This window comes from Netta rufina (assembly GCF_964035555.1).
Source record: "Netta rufina genome assembly, chromosome: 3".
In the NCBI taxonomy this organism is placed as follows: domain Eukaryota; kingdom Metazoa; phylum Chordata; class Aves; order Anseriformes; family Anatidae; genus Netta; species Netta rufina.
In genome coordinates this window covers 74,252,604-74,267,320 of record NC_140125.1, presented here as the reverse complement: position 1 = coordinate 74,267,320, position 14,717 = coordinate 74,252,604, and the positions used below count along the sequence as shown (strand labels likewise).

Sequence of the window (14,717 nt, the reverse complement as noted above, 5' to 3'; positions counted from 1 at the left end):
TCTAGGAATCAAGGGAGGCCGATCGGACGGAGAGGGAGCCTGGGGGGCAGCTCCACAGCTTGCAGCACCAGCCTCGCCGCGGCCGGGCCGGGAGCGGTGCAGAGAGCGTGGTGAACAGAGGAAGCAGTGCTGGGCTGAGTGAATCATATTTTCCGTGGTCGGCTGCAATCCGTGTGCTTTCTGTATCTCAGGGCAAAACTCACTGAAGCCCAAGCTGCCGCCGGGTTTCAGTGCCCTGTGAGCTTCTGTCTGGTTCCCCTCTGCCATTGCCTCCACCGTTGGGAAGTGGTGCTCACCCCCGTGTGCTCACACAGCCCTCAGGGTGCTCACACCTTGGTGGTCTTCTTGGTGGTCTCAGAAGCCTTCCTTTTCTCCGTTTTGTCTGTGTCTGCCTTCCTGCAGCAGGGCACTGAGAAGGAAAACTCCTGCTCACCTACCCCTGAACTCCAGGAACAGGGATCTGCCTGTGGGAGAGGGCAGGGAGCATTTGGAAGGCACCCCTCACACCCCTGGCAAGCCTGTGAGGATTTTGGTCCCTCCATCCACATTGGGATGTGTCGGGGGGGGGGGGGGGGGGGCATGTCACAGGATCACGGGATGGCTGAGGTGGGAAGGGGCCTCTGGAGGCCAGCTGGTCCAACCCGCTGCTCGTTCAGGGACACCCAGAGCCCAGGAGGCCTTTTAACATTTTACATGTGCACTGCTCCTCTTGCTTTGGCTGAGGACACACATCTAACCTAAAAATCAAGCATCTGCCTCTGACTGTGCCATCAGAAAAGCAGCGGTCTGGCCATGGCTCTCAGCAGGCTGAGGAGAGCGATGCTCTCTGTGTTCTCCACATCTTCACCACCCACGTGGACTTGGCTTTTACATTGCACTGCAGCCCTTGCCCAAACTGCCCGAGTCAGGGCAGATGTCTTAGTCACTTCCCGACCTACCAGACAGTGTCACAACAGCCTCTCCATGTGACAGGGCACTGGTTTTTATACCCTGTCCCCCTCCCCCAGCAAACTGGGCCATGCGGCGCCGCAGCCGCCATCCTGGGGCTTTCCCATCGATCTGCACCTGCACCCCGCAGCTCTCCCAGACAGCACCCAGCTGCTGTCTAAGGCCACAGGCAGCGTGGGTGCAGGCACCTGGGTGGAGGTGAAGCACGTAGCTACATCAGCACAGCCCACGCTGCGTCGCAGGGGCAGCAAATGGACCCCAGCCCATTTTATGGACAGGGTAAGGGCTAACGAGCCATGCTGCTCTGTTTTGTGTGGTTATCCCCTTCTGCACTGCGCTGTGTGTACATCTTTGGGTAGGCTTTGCTTCACCAAAGGTGAAGAAGAGCTGCAGTCATTAGTCTGCCTTCCTAGTAAAGAAACAGAAACAGGAACCTCTAATGGGCATCCTAAAATAGATGGGGTGAGTCACCAACAGGAGACGTCTGTTACTATCCACTAATTAAAGATGGAGCCCAGAGGATTAACTCAGACATCCATCTTCACAAGGCTAAACTCGGGTGATGTCAATCATGCTTTATGTGGCTTTGCCTCTTAGCTACCTCGCGGAGCCCGAGGACAAAAGGCAGCAAGGCATGCACACCGTCGGTCACACTGCTGCATTACTGGTGCACAGGTACTAGTGCAAGCTATGCTTTCATGAACTGATGGTTCCTGACTCCTGAATTATTATTATTATTATATATTTTTTCAGAATTAATGTTCTGAACAGTTGCTTTCCAGAGGAATACATGTCATGCACAATCTGGATTCTGGCTTCATGTCATAAATGAATTTCAGACACATTTTTGACCAACATGCATGTTCCCTGAGTTATATAGCACACGGCTGAAGGAGGATATATACTTCTCTCCAGTTCACTGGATCCCTTTAAATTAGTCCTCCCGACTGCTCAAGCAGAAAAGGATCAGTAGCAGTGAGCCTCTCCAGCATATATAAGAATGAACATCAGCGGCAACTTAATTTTGTGCCCACCGATGGTGGCATTTCTGACAGCCTGGAATAAACTAGATGCTCTGTAGTGGCTCTGCCTGAGTCCTGTTCCTTTCACTGCTTGATGTACTCCATCATTGCAGCAAGGATGAGGAACAAGCGGTCAGAAGGATGCGTATTTCCTTCCTCACAGTTCATAAAACAGTGCTCTGACAACACCCTTTGAAATACCAATAAAAAACCATTTTCCTCTCGCCTCCATGTGCTCACGAGTGTGTGAGTAAATATAACCTGACATGTGATGTGTGTGTGTGTGTGCAACGCTCTGAGGCACCATTTTCCTTCGTGCTCCAGACCGCCGCGCAGCCTGTTTATTCCCCTTGTTCCCGTGGAGTTAGTCTTCCCCTCTCAAATTCCTCTGATTTTTCCCCTCGTTGAAGCACATGAGTTACTATGGAAACTGATTTGTGGGTACAGAGCTCAGTGGCATCCACTCGGAGGGATGCTTCCCGGGCACCCAAATATCAGCTGGGTGGTGATATGTGACCTCCATGTGTGGCTTACACTTGGTAAAAGCTCGCAGGAAGCCACTGAGGGAGAAGAGGTAGCAGCTGCGGTTATGATGGCTGAAACCCCAAATCCAGCCACTGGCATGTCCTGCAGCCCCGTGACTTCCAGGCCCTGTGACTCAGAGGGAAGCCAGCAGAGAGGAGCTGTGCCCCCATGCTTTTGGTGAAAGTGCACATCGCTTTCTGGCACAGAGGTGCATGTGAAGCCAGAGGGGTGGCTGGAGAGCAAGCAAAGCCCATGTCCAGAAGCCCACCCTGCTCCTGGCCCAGCACCGTGGTGTTACTGAGCCTTGCCCAGTTTGCGCCGCCAATTCAGTTTGCTTTTGGAGAGGGATGAAATCCTCTGATTAGAGGTGCTGTTTGACTTGGTTAGGTCTGTGCTGGCTTTGTGTCTTGTGGGATTTCAGTCCAGCTACACACAGGCCAGCTGGCTGCCTCGGGGTGCAGCAATCCCACTTTTTACCTGGATGCAGGGCGTGGGTTGGGCTGGCTCACCCCACAGGCCTGAGTGGGGCTGGCTCAGGCTGCCCTGCCCACCCCCGAGCAGAAATAGGCCAGGGAAGAGTTAGGGATTAAGGGCTGAGAATGAAATCGGATCCAATTGCAGGCTCCTCTTGACAGTTTTTTTCTTTTTCATTTTAAATTCAATCCTTTTTGGAGATTGGTCCTGTTGCACCCGTAGCCGAACCTATTACGGGCAGCAGGGTAAAAAGGTAGAGAGTGCACTTTGAAAGACAGTAAGTGGGACTCTCCTCCAAGACAAGCGAGTAATTTAACACCTTGCACTGTGCAGTCACATTTTCATTTAGCAGCTACGTGAAAAGTCATCATGTCCCATTTTTAGATGGCCACTTCCCTGTTTGCACTGGTCTTTATAACAAGCATGCAAATGCCTGTCTATATTTAAAGCGGGCTCTTTGCAGAACCCTGGGAATTTCAGACAGATAGACATCTGGGACTGAACAGGGATGAGCACACAAAAATACCAACTTTTGCCATTTGCCTAAACCTCAAGGGCTGGCTCCCCGTCCCCAGGTTCTCGCCCACCTTCCCTTTCCCTGCTTTCCCTGGGGACAAGCTGTGCCCAGGCTGCCCCAGCGAGGAGGGGCCTCCAGCACATTCCCTGCTCACTCCTCAGTGTGTCAGCCACTGGGATTTTCCAGAGAGCTTTTTTAGACCCACCTGTTGTTTGTTCGGTGAGCTCCACTGAACATATAAACCTGTTTTACTTGAAAAGGGAACGCAGGCCAGCCTCTCCACGCGGTCACATTGAGCTGTCTGCCTGCTTTCAGCCGAGGAAAAGATGCCAGCTTGAAGGAACAATTTACCTGAGTGACACCTGAAGAGGAACTGAGTGAATCCCCTAAATCAAGCTTTCTCTGCAGCTGCAGGGCAAAATCTCTGTCCCATTCACACGTTTTTTCTCCATTTCCCCTCCAAGTCTGCATGGGGAATGATGGCTCCAGTCTTTTCCTACTTGAAATTGGCTTGCCCACCCCTAACCAAAACAAGTGTTTCAGATCTGCCAGAAGAGCAGCTGTCCAAAAATCAACAATGAACTGATGACCCAGATGTAGACTGTAATTGCCAAAAACTCAGGCTCTAAAATATGTGTGTTCAAAATGAACATTACATAAATATTGCTAGATACCAATGAAGAAGCTGCAGGAATAGTCTGGAAAATCGTACTGATGGCTTTGCAGGAATCTTATGTGCTACATACACTCAGAAAAAAAAAGAAAAAAAAAAAAAGAAAAAAAAAAAGTGAGGCAACAGTACAAATTGCACAGGGTGGGAAATGAATGGTCTACAATCCATGTCCATGCTGGTTAGAGAATGATTGCACATCATAATGAGTTGTACTGAGCAATAACGGAGTGGAGAAATGGAAAGGAAATTGAGTAGCAGCATCTCTGCATCTTACCCAACAAGGTCCCAAAATCTAGCAACCCTTTAGAGATGGTAAAAAATAGTTTCAAAGCAATCAGCAGGAGCGGTGATGTCTGGGAGCTGCAGAGTCCGAGGGTGGAAAAAATGCTGCTGAATGTTGGCTAACATTGTCTGTCTGCACACAAGGGATGCTACAGGGAAAGGAAGCAGAAAGTCCTGAACCAAGGCTTGCAATAAGGTCAAAAATGAAAGCCAAGACAGGGAGAAGATTAACAGAAGGGCAGCACCATGCTAACCAACAGGACCTCTCCCCTGTTCACACTCGTTTTTGTATCCTGATGTGAAATCTGGACTTGGAGATGAGGGATTGTATTTTCATCAGGTGCAGGATGCAACAGCAGTGCAGCAAGGCCTGCGTGCCCTCTGTCTAGCTGCTCACTACAAGTCCACTGGGTGGGGGCAAGCATCAGGGAGAGGGAAGCACTGTTTCAGCTTGGAGAGATGTTGCAAGAAGAACAAGGGGTTGTGAAAGGGCAGGGACGTGCACAGGCAATGCCACAGCCTGCAGCGGGAGAGGCTGAGCCTCAGCTGCCTCCCCAGCCTCAGCCTCCCCATCCCTGGGAGCAGCACATGGGCTGGCACGTGCCATGAGCTGGGATGCGGGTGTGAGGATCGAGGGGTTTCAAAGCCCACAGGCACATTTGGGCAGCTGCATGGCCCCAGGAGGAGGAAGGCTGAGGATGATGGTGATGCCAGGGCTGCTGGCATGGGGGCACAGCGTGCCCTGGTGCCTTTGTCCTCTCCAGCAACACCAGCATCTCAGGCTTGGTGAAGCTGCCCTGAAGGCCTTGACTAGAAAGAGCAGGTTTCAACCTGAAAATGGAGCATCCCCACAAGAAAGCTGCCAGCAGCAGTCACTTTAGAATAAATGTGAAAAACAGAATAAATATCCAAAAAAATACCAAAAATTAAATACATGGTAAAAATAAAATAAATACTAGGAGTGGAGTGCTGCAGCTTACTTCTTCCCTTCTGGGGCTCAGAAGAACACAGCTGGACAAACTTTTCCCCATTGAGCAGCAGGGAGGCAGGAGGGGTCAGTGCTTGCTGACCATTCACCGTGCCATTCACCCACTCTGTCCCACGGGGGACCATTCACCCACTCTGTCCCACGGGTGTCCCTCACCCCCAGCCCCACAGAGTCCCTCTATGGGCTCCAGCCTACAGCAGCAGCTTCCCTCTCGCTAGAAAAGTACTTTCAGTAATTAGCTGGACCATTACCACCGTGTTTAAAAGGCTATTGTCATTTTACAGATGGCCCCTTTTCTTTTCTTTCTTTCCTTTTTTTCTTTTTTTATTGCCAGGACTTGAAGATAAATAGAAATGTTTTGAAAGAGTTGGTTTTGGGGGGGTCCGTTCCAGTAAAAACAGCTGGGTTTAGACAAATAAATATTATGTTACTATGTAATATCCACAGCACAAACAATGCAGGCCTAACAGTGAAACTGCCCACACACACAAGAAAAGCTGCATTTCAGTTACCCAGTCAAGAAAAAAGCACAAAATTTAAAGGGAGATTTTTTATCATATCTTAAATTTAATATTTTCAGGTATTGCTGGTAGTGGTAGTAAAGCAATACATGTACATGTTTTAAATATAAATTTTCAATGCTGAAAGCAAGAGTATGGACTACAGGGTATAATAGTTTCCCCAAAGTGAAACTATTCCTTTCCAAAACCAAAATATAGAGCAAGAAATCTGAAAAACACAGGACTTGGGAGGGTTGCACAGGCCTCGTCTGAAGTACATGCACCGAGCATGAAAGCAGTGCAGCCATGAGAATCAGTGATGTCTAAATTGAATCCTTTTGTTGGTTTCCATCCAAATTCATTTCATTCTTAGCTGGCAAGATCACATCAGCAGGAAGACCGTTGGCTTGTGGTCACGTCTTAGCAGCATCCTTGCTGCACGGTGTAAAAAAAGCTTTCACCAGACCTATGCTGTCCCCCATCGCAGTTACAGAGGGTTGCAATCAGTTAAGATAATGGCTTAATCTCATTCTTACTGCACAACTCTGATCATGAAGGGTTTGGGAGCCCCCTCGGAGGGTTATTTGTAGACTTGCAGTGCTGGAGTCATGCAAGCAAACATGGGAACGGTCCTTGCTGGGGATTTTTCCCCAAAGGGGGGCAGCCATCTGGGGGTTGCTGTTACCAGCCCAGGCTGCTGCAGTCCAGGCCTAGACAGGAGAGGTTGAAGGCTCAAAAGCTGAGTCCACTCTTTCCCTGTACGGGCACTCAAAGACGCAGACAGGTAGCCCCAAAACAAGCTTGGCAGCTCCTGATGGCTGCTTCCAGCTCCCCTCAATTCCCTAGGCCATAGGGAAGCACTGCTGGCCTCTTATCACCTCCCAGCCTGCATGGTTGTATGCAAACCTATGAAGGAGTTGCATGGAGGGGAGATTGTGCCCATACCAGGGTGTGAGGGAGTGGAAGAGCAAGACACACAACGCCGGGGAGGGAGGGGACACCACTGAGGACACCAGGCTCCATCTGCAAACCTGGGGGAGCCAGGCAGGCCTACAACAGGGTGTGGAAGCGACCTTATCTCGTCAGCTGCTTTTCTGCTTCATGTTTGCTGCCGGGCGGCTTTAAACCACATCCCAGGGGCTGGGAAGGGTGAGGGCAGAGCTGTATTGCCAGCTCCCTGCTGCCTCCATAGCAGGGGAATGCCTTTTGTACCCAAAATCACCACGGGGCTTAGCATGGAACTCGCGTTGATGCTCTCTCACTGTGAATTGTGCTGTTATGTTATCTGTTCACTTTTCTCTCTAAGTCCCCAGCTGCAGTAACTTTCCATCCCCAGGCCAAGCCACCACTGAGTCTGAACCAGAATTTCCATGAAGTTGCACACACCTATTTCTGGCCTTATTTTACTTTTTTTTTTTTTTTTTTTTTTTTTTTTTTTTTTTTCTTTTTCCCTTAGTGAGCTCAGGCAAGAGATGTGAAACTCTGACTAGAGAGAAAAATCTGCTCCAACATTTGGCTATCAGCTGGCAGAGCACAGACAGGCTCAGGGCGCGCAGGGACCGTGCCCAGATGTGTCTCTGCCAAACTGCCTGATGTTAGAGAGTATTGCTTGTCATACAGGGTGGTGTTTTTAACTTCAGATCGTAAGCCCTGTAGCCAAACTAATGTTGTTTGCCTGGAAAGCATTTCTGGCTGAGGAAAGAAGGGAGCACCTACTTGGAGATGGTGCTGCACAAAGCCACTGCAAACACAATAAAGGGGGCTGCGAACAAGCGTGCCTGCATCCTGAGAGGGGCAGCCGGAGTTAAAAGCTGCACCTTTCCCAAGCCATTTTTGTCTTTCTGTCCTTTTCAGCAGGGCATCCTTTGTCTCAGCCATTCCTGCATCTTCAGAGAGGGAGGAGGAAAGGTGGGGTTTTAGACCACTTGGTCCTGATGCTGAGAAGAATCCCAGCCATGTCCCCACCTCACAATCATCTGGAAGAGCCTCGTCTTACTCACCCTGACTTTGTACTGGCTCTCACTGCCAGTGGTCTTTCACGTTAAGGGTGTCATGGATGTCACACAAGGCTGCAAAGCCTGGCTGTCCATACAACTAGTGGGCTAAAACTGACCGAAGTCCAGCTGAGATCCCCATGAAAAGGTGATGTGAAACTCCCCTGGGGGCACTATCACAGGGTTAGGAGTCCCCAGCCTTTGCCAAAAAATGGTGAGACTGGTGGAAAACAGCAGGACTGGGACCAGTAGCACTGAGTACCTCAGCTTTCCTTGGGTGTGATCCAGCTACAGTATGGCCAGTGCTGATTCCCCCTAGGAAGCAGGGATCCCCCCGAGGCAGACTTTCCAAAAGAAGCTCGGTTTCTGCAGGCAGTTACTCCACAAAACTTGGCAACTTGCAGCACAAAGCCTTTTGAAGTCATTTATTTTCCCACTCTCCCTGCCCCTACCGCCACACACACATCATGCCTGGGACCCCAGAGAGGAATCAGAGCAGGAAAACAGTTTGACTAGGAAACCTTTCCAACGTCAACATCCTCCATCCTGGGGCCTGGCTTTCCGGAAAAAGATGTGCTTTGTGTACACGTTTGTGTGGACGGGGCTTAAAGGCAAAGATCTGTCTACCGTCAAAAATAAAATTAAAAAAAAAAAAAAAGTTAAAAGGTGTTCTGCAGACTAAACAGATAGAGCTCCCCGAGTACTCTAAGGATGTATGTAGCAATAGTTCCTGCTTCCGTCATTGGAGTAAAGATTGAGCAAAAATGAAGGCATTTCAAAGTGCAGGGAAGCCCTGGGGCCACTGGACCCCATCCTGTGCCAGGACCCATCTCCACCAACACAGTGGATTGCTGCTCCAGTCTTCAGAGAAACCTGTGGTCAGTGATATAGGGGCACGCACGCTTTTCAGACTCCAAGGACCTGGGCTGGGACACCCACAGCTACACAGATCCCTAAAGCTTTTATGTCCTCACCCATAATTTCTACAGGAGTGGCAGAGAGCTGGCTTAATCAGCTGCCATGACTTCTCCATGTAGCCAGTCCTACTAGGGCAGAGATAGGAAATTGAACCAGCGCCTGATGGCTGAAAGTCAAACCAGTAGGGGCTGGTCCCAAAGAGCAATCAGGCAGGCTCTGCTGAACTGCACAACTTGGTTCAACCAGTGGTTAGGACTTTCCGCAGCATCATTGTCTCTACCATGCCCTGTCCCTTCTCAACCCCAAGGCTGTTGAAAAGTAGTCCTTGAAGCCAAGTTACCCAAACTATGCTTCCCTTATGGACACATATCCTTGTCCAAAAGAGAACAAGGGCCTTTGTTACTACCATGTTGAAATACTGCTATTTCAATAGAAATATTACAATACTGAAAGACAGAAAGGCATGAGCATTTTGAGAGGGCACGTTACCAAGAAGCAGGTTAGTTCACAAGAATGAGATGCATATTATTTTGAAGGAAGCTTTGTCCGTGGCTAAAAATACACCTATGCTGTGTTTCCCTATTTGAACTTCCTGTAAATCTTCAAAGAACACAGAAACCCAAGCAAGCCATTCCCTTTGAAGGAAACATTTGAGATCATTAGCAACTTGCCTGCTGGGAGGATCTCAGATCCAGATGTCTTTGTGGTAAATTTGCACAGAGCATTTGCTATCCTATTTATCCCCTCATTTAAAAACCATGTGCTACTCGTAAAGTCAGCACTGCATTAAGAGAGGCATGACTGGTGGCAGCTCTGCTTACAATAGAGAGGCACTGGATTAAGATGAGGTTTCATTGTTAAGTGAAAAGTTAACTTCTTAATTTAAAACATCTGAAAAATTAACATTCTCTTTTGGGCATCTTTCCAGGTCAGATGGTAGCTCCTGAAAGTTCTCTGGACAAACTATCTCATCCACAGTAAGTGGCTAAATGCTTGGCTCACTTCTCTAATGTATGTAAGTGAAGAATGGTGTTGTTTTTATTAATCATTCCAGAATCAGCTCGGCATCCCACATCACAAGATTTTGTTCCATCGCTGCTGCTCACTTCCTAAAACCAGAGCGCTTGTGTCACAAGCTCTGACACTCCCCACACGCTTCAGCAGTTTCGGATGACTCGGATGACTCCAATTGCTTTCATCTTGGATAGCGTCTTGACTTCCTTCAACACTTGTCATATCTACATCTTAAATAGGTTATCAGCCTCTTTTGGTTTGTTTGTTTGTTCTCTAGAACAAGTTAAGATCTCTTAATTTGTTCTTATTCCAGAAATCCAAAGAGATTGAAAAATGGAGAGGGAGGGACTGTTTTCATAGTGCTTGCTACAGTTGGTCCCTGTTCTTTTGGTTTGGTTTCCAGGCTTTCTGTATCACATCTTCCAATGGCACCTGCTTGTTGTCACTGTGGTCTTTAGCAGTCCCTCAAAGGAAGTGACTTGCACATCAGCCTTCAGAGATGTTGGCTTGCAAGACTGATAAAAGTTACAATGGACTTCAGTAAGCCATGTAGAAGAACTCTTCTTAAAATATATAAAATAATCTTACTGTTCTATTGTCACGAATAATGCCTCTGCTAGAGAATAACAACCAGTAGAGGCACTAAGCTTCAAAAAAGATGTAGAATTATTGGACAGAAACAAAAACCTGAGGCTGTAGAAACATGACATACCAAGAAAGGTTGAAGTTAATCAGTTTAGCAAAAGATAATAATAAAAAGAAAATCAACACAGAAAAAAAATACAAACAAAGAAACAAACAACAACAAAAATACCTAAGGAGATCCTTGAGAGCCTTGAAGGGCAAGAGAGATGCAAAAAGGGAGAAAATAAATTACATTTACGTTCTTTGGAGATAGGACAAGAGTAATGCATTTTGATTGCACCAAGAGAGACAGAGGGTTGGTGCTAGAGACAACCTACTCTAGTGATAAAGGCAGTAAACAGTGGAAAAAGTTGCCTAGGGATGTTGAGGAATATCCATCACTCTTGGTTTCTAAGAATAAATGTGACAGAAGCAAGTTAGGACTCATTCTGGTAGAGCTGGACCTGCCTTTCGGCAAGGACTGTGGACGAGTTTATTCCTCGGGGTACCTTCCAGAGCTATTTATTTAATACTTGGTGATACTGTGCCTCATATATATATATATATATATATATATATATATATAAAGAGCAGTAAATATTGAATACTACAAACAAAACCATCTCAAGGAAAAAAAAAAAAAAAGAAAAAAAAAAAGAAAAAAAAAAAGTGGAAAAAGAGGCCTTAGCCTTTGCAAGGTTTGGAGAGAGAGTGTGTGGCTTGGTCTTCAAAGAATAGCCTGCTCTGTTTTGGTTTTGCATAAGGTTAATGTGAATGATCATTTTGTAGGCAGCCTGTTGACTTAAGAGAAGTCACTTATGGAAGATAAGCTGGGTGGGTGCTGGAGCCATTTGGGATACCCCATCAAGTTTTTCATATCTGCTCCAGTCACAGGCCTCATCACAGAAAGCGCATATACTGCTTGGCTGAGAGAAGGGTCGTGCTAAAAAATGTTCAGAATTTTTTTAAGGGAATCACAGTTTAAAGTAAAAGTGTTTTTTTTTTTTTTTTTTTAAACAACAACAACAACAACAAACAAACAAAAAAAAGGCCATGCACACCATGCAGACAAAAAGCCCCGCTCCAGGAAGATGAAGTAGAGCTTAAATACCACGTACTGAAAGGAAGAGAGAATTAAGCTGGCCATAAATGTTTATGCTAAAAATATTGGAGATGTGGTCACTGTTTATGTTGTGGAGTCTCAGTTTGTCATGCTTCATGCTATGCAGAAGGATTTCAGACTTCCAGGGTTTGGGAGGAGGTTGCTGGGTTATCTCCTCCTTCCCATGGAAGAATCGAGAGCATCTGTCTTGCGAGTCCAACAGAACCATCACAGGATTCCAGTTTATTTCCTTCCCTTCTTAAAATTATCCGGTACTTTTACATAAGCCTCCTAAATCTTCTTCACTGATACTTCAGTAAAATCCAGTACCATATCCATCTTCTTAAAATGTCTTCCCCAATAGTAACCCATTTTCCAAATTTTGACTTCACTGGCACACAGGACTTAATGAACTGCTGAGATTCAAAGCAAAATTCAGATGATGGGAAAATTGAGGTCTGAAACAGCAAAGGCATAAGATGACAAATTTCTAAGGGCTTCACAGCCTTTATTTCTGTGAATATTCTCATCTGTGCTAGTATAAACTGGGAGCAGTGACACTAAATATAGCAAGTGTAGTCCCACTGTGACAGCATAATCAGTCCTGAAAGTGTTCTCATCAATTGTCATTTAGATGCTACCTTTCTTGAAAGCCTCTAGCAATAATTGAGAAGAACAACAACTCTAAATAAAGGCACTTCACTGTTCTACTCACTGCAGAATGACACCTTATAAAAAGGGAATACCTGTATGTTTTCATTTAGCAAGCTGATTTGCTTTCCAAATGCATACAGCAAAGCCAAAGTACTTAAAACAATAAAACATTTCCAAGACAAATACTGTCAGTTTTGAGATAATATATGAAAAGTGGCTGAGTGGGTGTGAAAATATTTGACAGGTTATGGGTACACTGGAGATAAAGAAGCAAAGGACTGGCTGAAATGGTACACAGGCTGTTGTAACAGTCAGGGTTTTTAAGCCGTAGGAAGTAGATTTGTAATAGCAATTAATGTTTCCTTTTCCAATATACTCAAAACCATCACAAATAGCAAAGTTCTTTGAGAAACAAACAAAAGCCGTGGAGATATCTACCTGTATTTTGGTACTATTGTAAGCCTTAAACTCAGGTCTGATCAATTGGGATGGTTTGTACTTCTTTGGATAATTAGGTTAGAAAACTTTTCTTTTCGTCAGGCTTTATGGACAACTCAAATCTCTCTCAAACTGCATGCAACTTATTTTATCTGTTTTCAGCTGGAAAGCTGGACAGGCCTGAGTTTCCAACAGGTGTTTTCAGTTCTTTTTTTTTTTTTCTTCTTGAAATAGAAAACTAGGTTTTGAGTCCATGCAGTACGAAGCGAAAGCAAAAGCACCAAACATATCTTATCCACAGCCTAAATCTGCCAAGTTTGCATAACAAAAAGAGAGAGAGAGAGAGAGAGAGAGAGAGAGAGAAAGAGAGAGAGAGAGAGAGAAAGAGAAAGAGAATGGTTTCGTTGCTAAATGACAAGAGTAGTTGAAGATGAATGAAGAAAAGTGAATGCTGTGTGTTTGTATTGTGTGGAATAATTTATGGGGCATGAATGCCTTTGAACGCTTTCACCATTGATATATGAATACTTTTGATCAAGGAAAACACCCTCAGCGAAGAATAAAGAAATGACAAGATTTCAGTACTCTAGAATTGCATATGAAAAACCCATGCTGCATAACAATAAAAATCACAGATTCTTATAAATGAGTACAATTAGTCATAGTTATATGAATGTAAGTATACATCCAATCTGTATGTACATATTAAATACAATAAAATAAATATAATTTTTTTTTCTTCAGAATAAGGCATAACATGCTGAGCAAAATTACAGAACGGATAGGAAATGCTTTCTTTTGGAGGAGAAAGAGAGCCTGAGTGCTATTGCAATAAAGGACACGGGGGCTGCCAGCCCGCACTGTGTTGGAGCAGGGGCTCACCACAGAGCATATTTCTCCTTCTTGGCCCGCAGCGAGGATGATAACACCATCATCCCGTTCTCCAGTGACATGTCCATTTATGTACAAGTGCAGATGGCTAATTCCATACACACTAACTGTTGGAGTCAAACACTGTAATTTACTTTTTTTTACTGCATCTGGCTCAAGGAAGCAATCCCAACAGCCTGCTGCATAGCTCAGGTGGCCAGGCCAGATCACTCAGATGTTTCTAACACTGAACAGAGGCTGTTTAGGCAAAATACAAAGGACTTCTAAGTCCCCTATTTATTTTGCTAGTTATCTGTCAGGTGACCTGGAGTCTCCTAAATTTGTGCCTGAGCCAGATATTACTATTCTTGGACATGAGCTGGTCCGGCTCTTCACAGCTACTTACACCCTTACACCTCTCCATTTGCCCTTCTGTGAATTTTAAAATATAAAATGTAAACATTGCAGTTACTAGATGTATGATACATCCTAAGACGGTATTTATCACACAATTTTGAGCACATCTCCTGGCATTTCATTTCTAGCTTCATGCAGCTGCTATTTAGAAAAAAATACCCTTGCTACAATGCATTCACTTCCTTCCTTGCAAACTTGAAATTGGTCCCTAGTTGTCCTAGCACAGATTATTTCATGCCATTAACTGATCCTTAGATTTGATCTAATGTAACTCAAAAGCTGGAAAATGACAACTGTAGATAGCATAATGCTAGTTATTGTATTTGGTGACTGATTTAAAAAATCTTGCCAGGAATGGCATCTGCTGCAGGCTCCCTTTCATCTCAGGCCACAAGCTTGTTCATAATCCTTCCCAGTCAGTATAGGAAAGGGGGGGACCTTGTGTACTTTCTATAAGGAGGCAAAGGAAGGAGCAGCTCAGGCTCTCCTTTCTGCCCAGGGTGCAAGGCACAACACGCTCTGATGTTTTGCATATTCTCAGATGTTTACAACGTGCAGCATAGTTGGCCACCATGAAGAACTCCATCTAGCAAAGCTATCCCAGGACGTACATGGTGCCTCAGCTGCTTACTCCCAACAGATATCAAAGCGTATAGGAGTTAAATTCTGTTAAGGGTATGGATACAATAACTGTCATAAGCAAGTTGTAGTTTTTACCCAAGCAAAATTGTTAATATATATATATATGATACTGATG

The 14,717-nt window shown here is 45.7% G+C and overlaps 1 protein-coding gene across 1 annotated transcript in view; it reads right to left on the bottom strand.

Moving 5' to 3' along the window:
- Nucleotides 1-13,626, bottom strand: part of CCN6 (cellular communication network factor 6) — a gene marked incomplete at both ends in the record, with an annotated part of 51,540 nt that extends 37,914 nt beyond the window's left edge. The window contains 1 exon segment of the mRNA XM_084284441.1: nucleotides 13,556-13,626. Coding sequence (XP_084140567.1) covers nucleotides 13,556-13,626 — 71 coding nt within the window.
- Nucleotides 13,627-14,717: the final 1,091 nt, after the last annotated feature.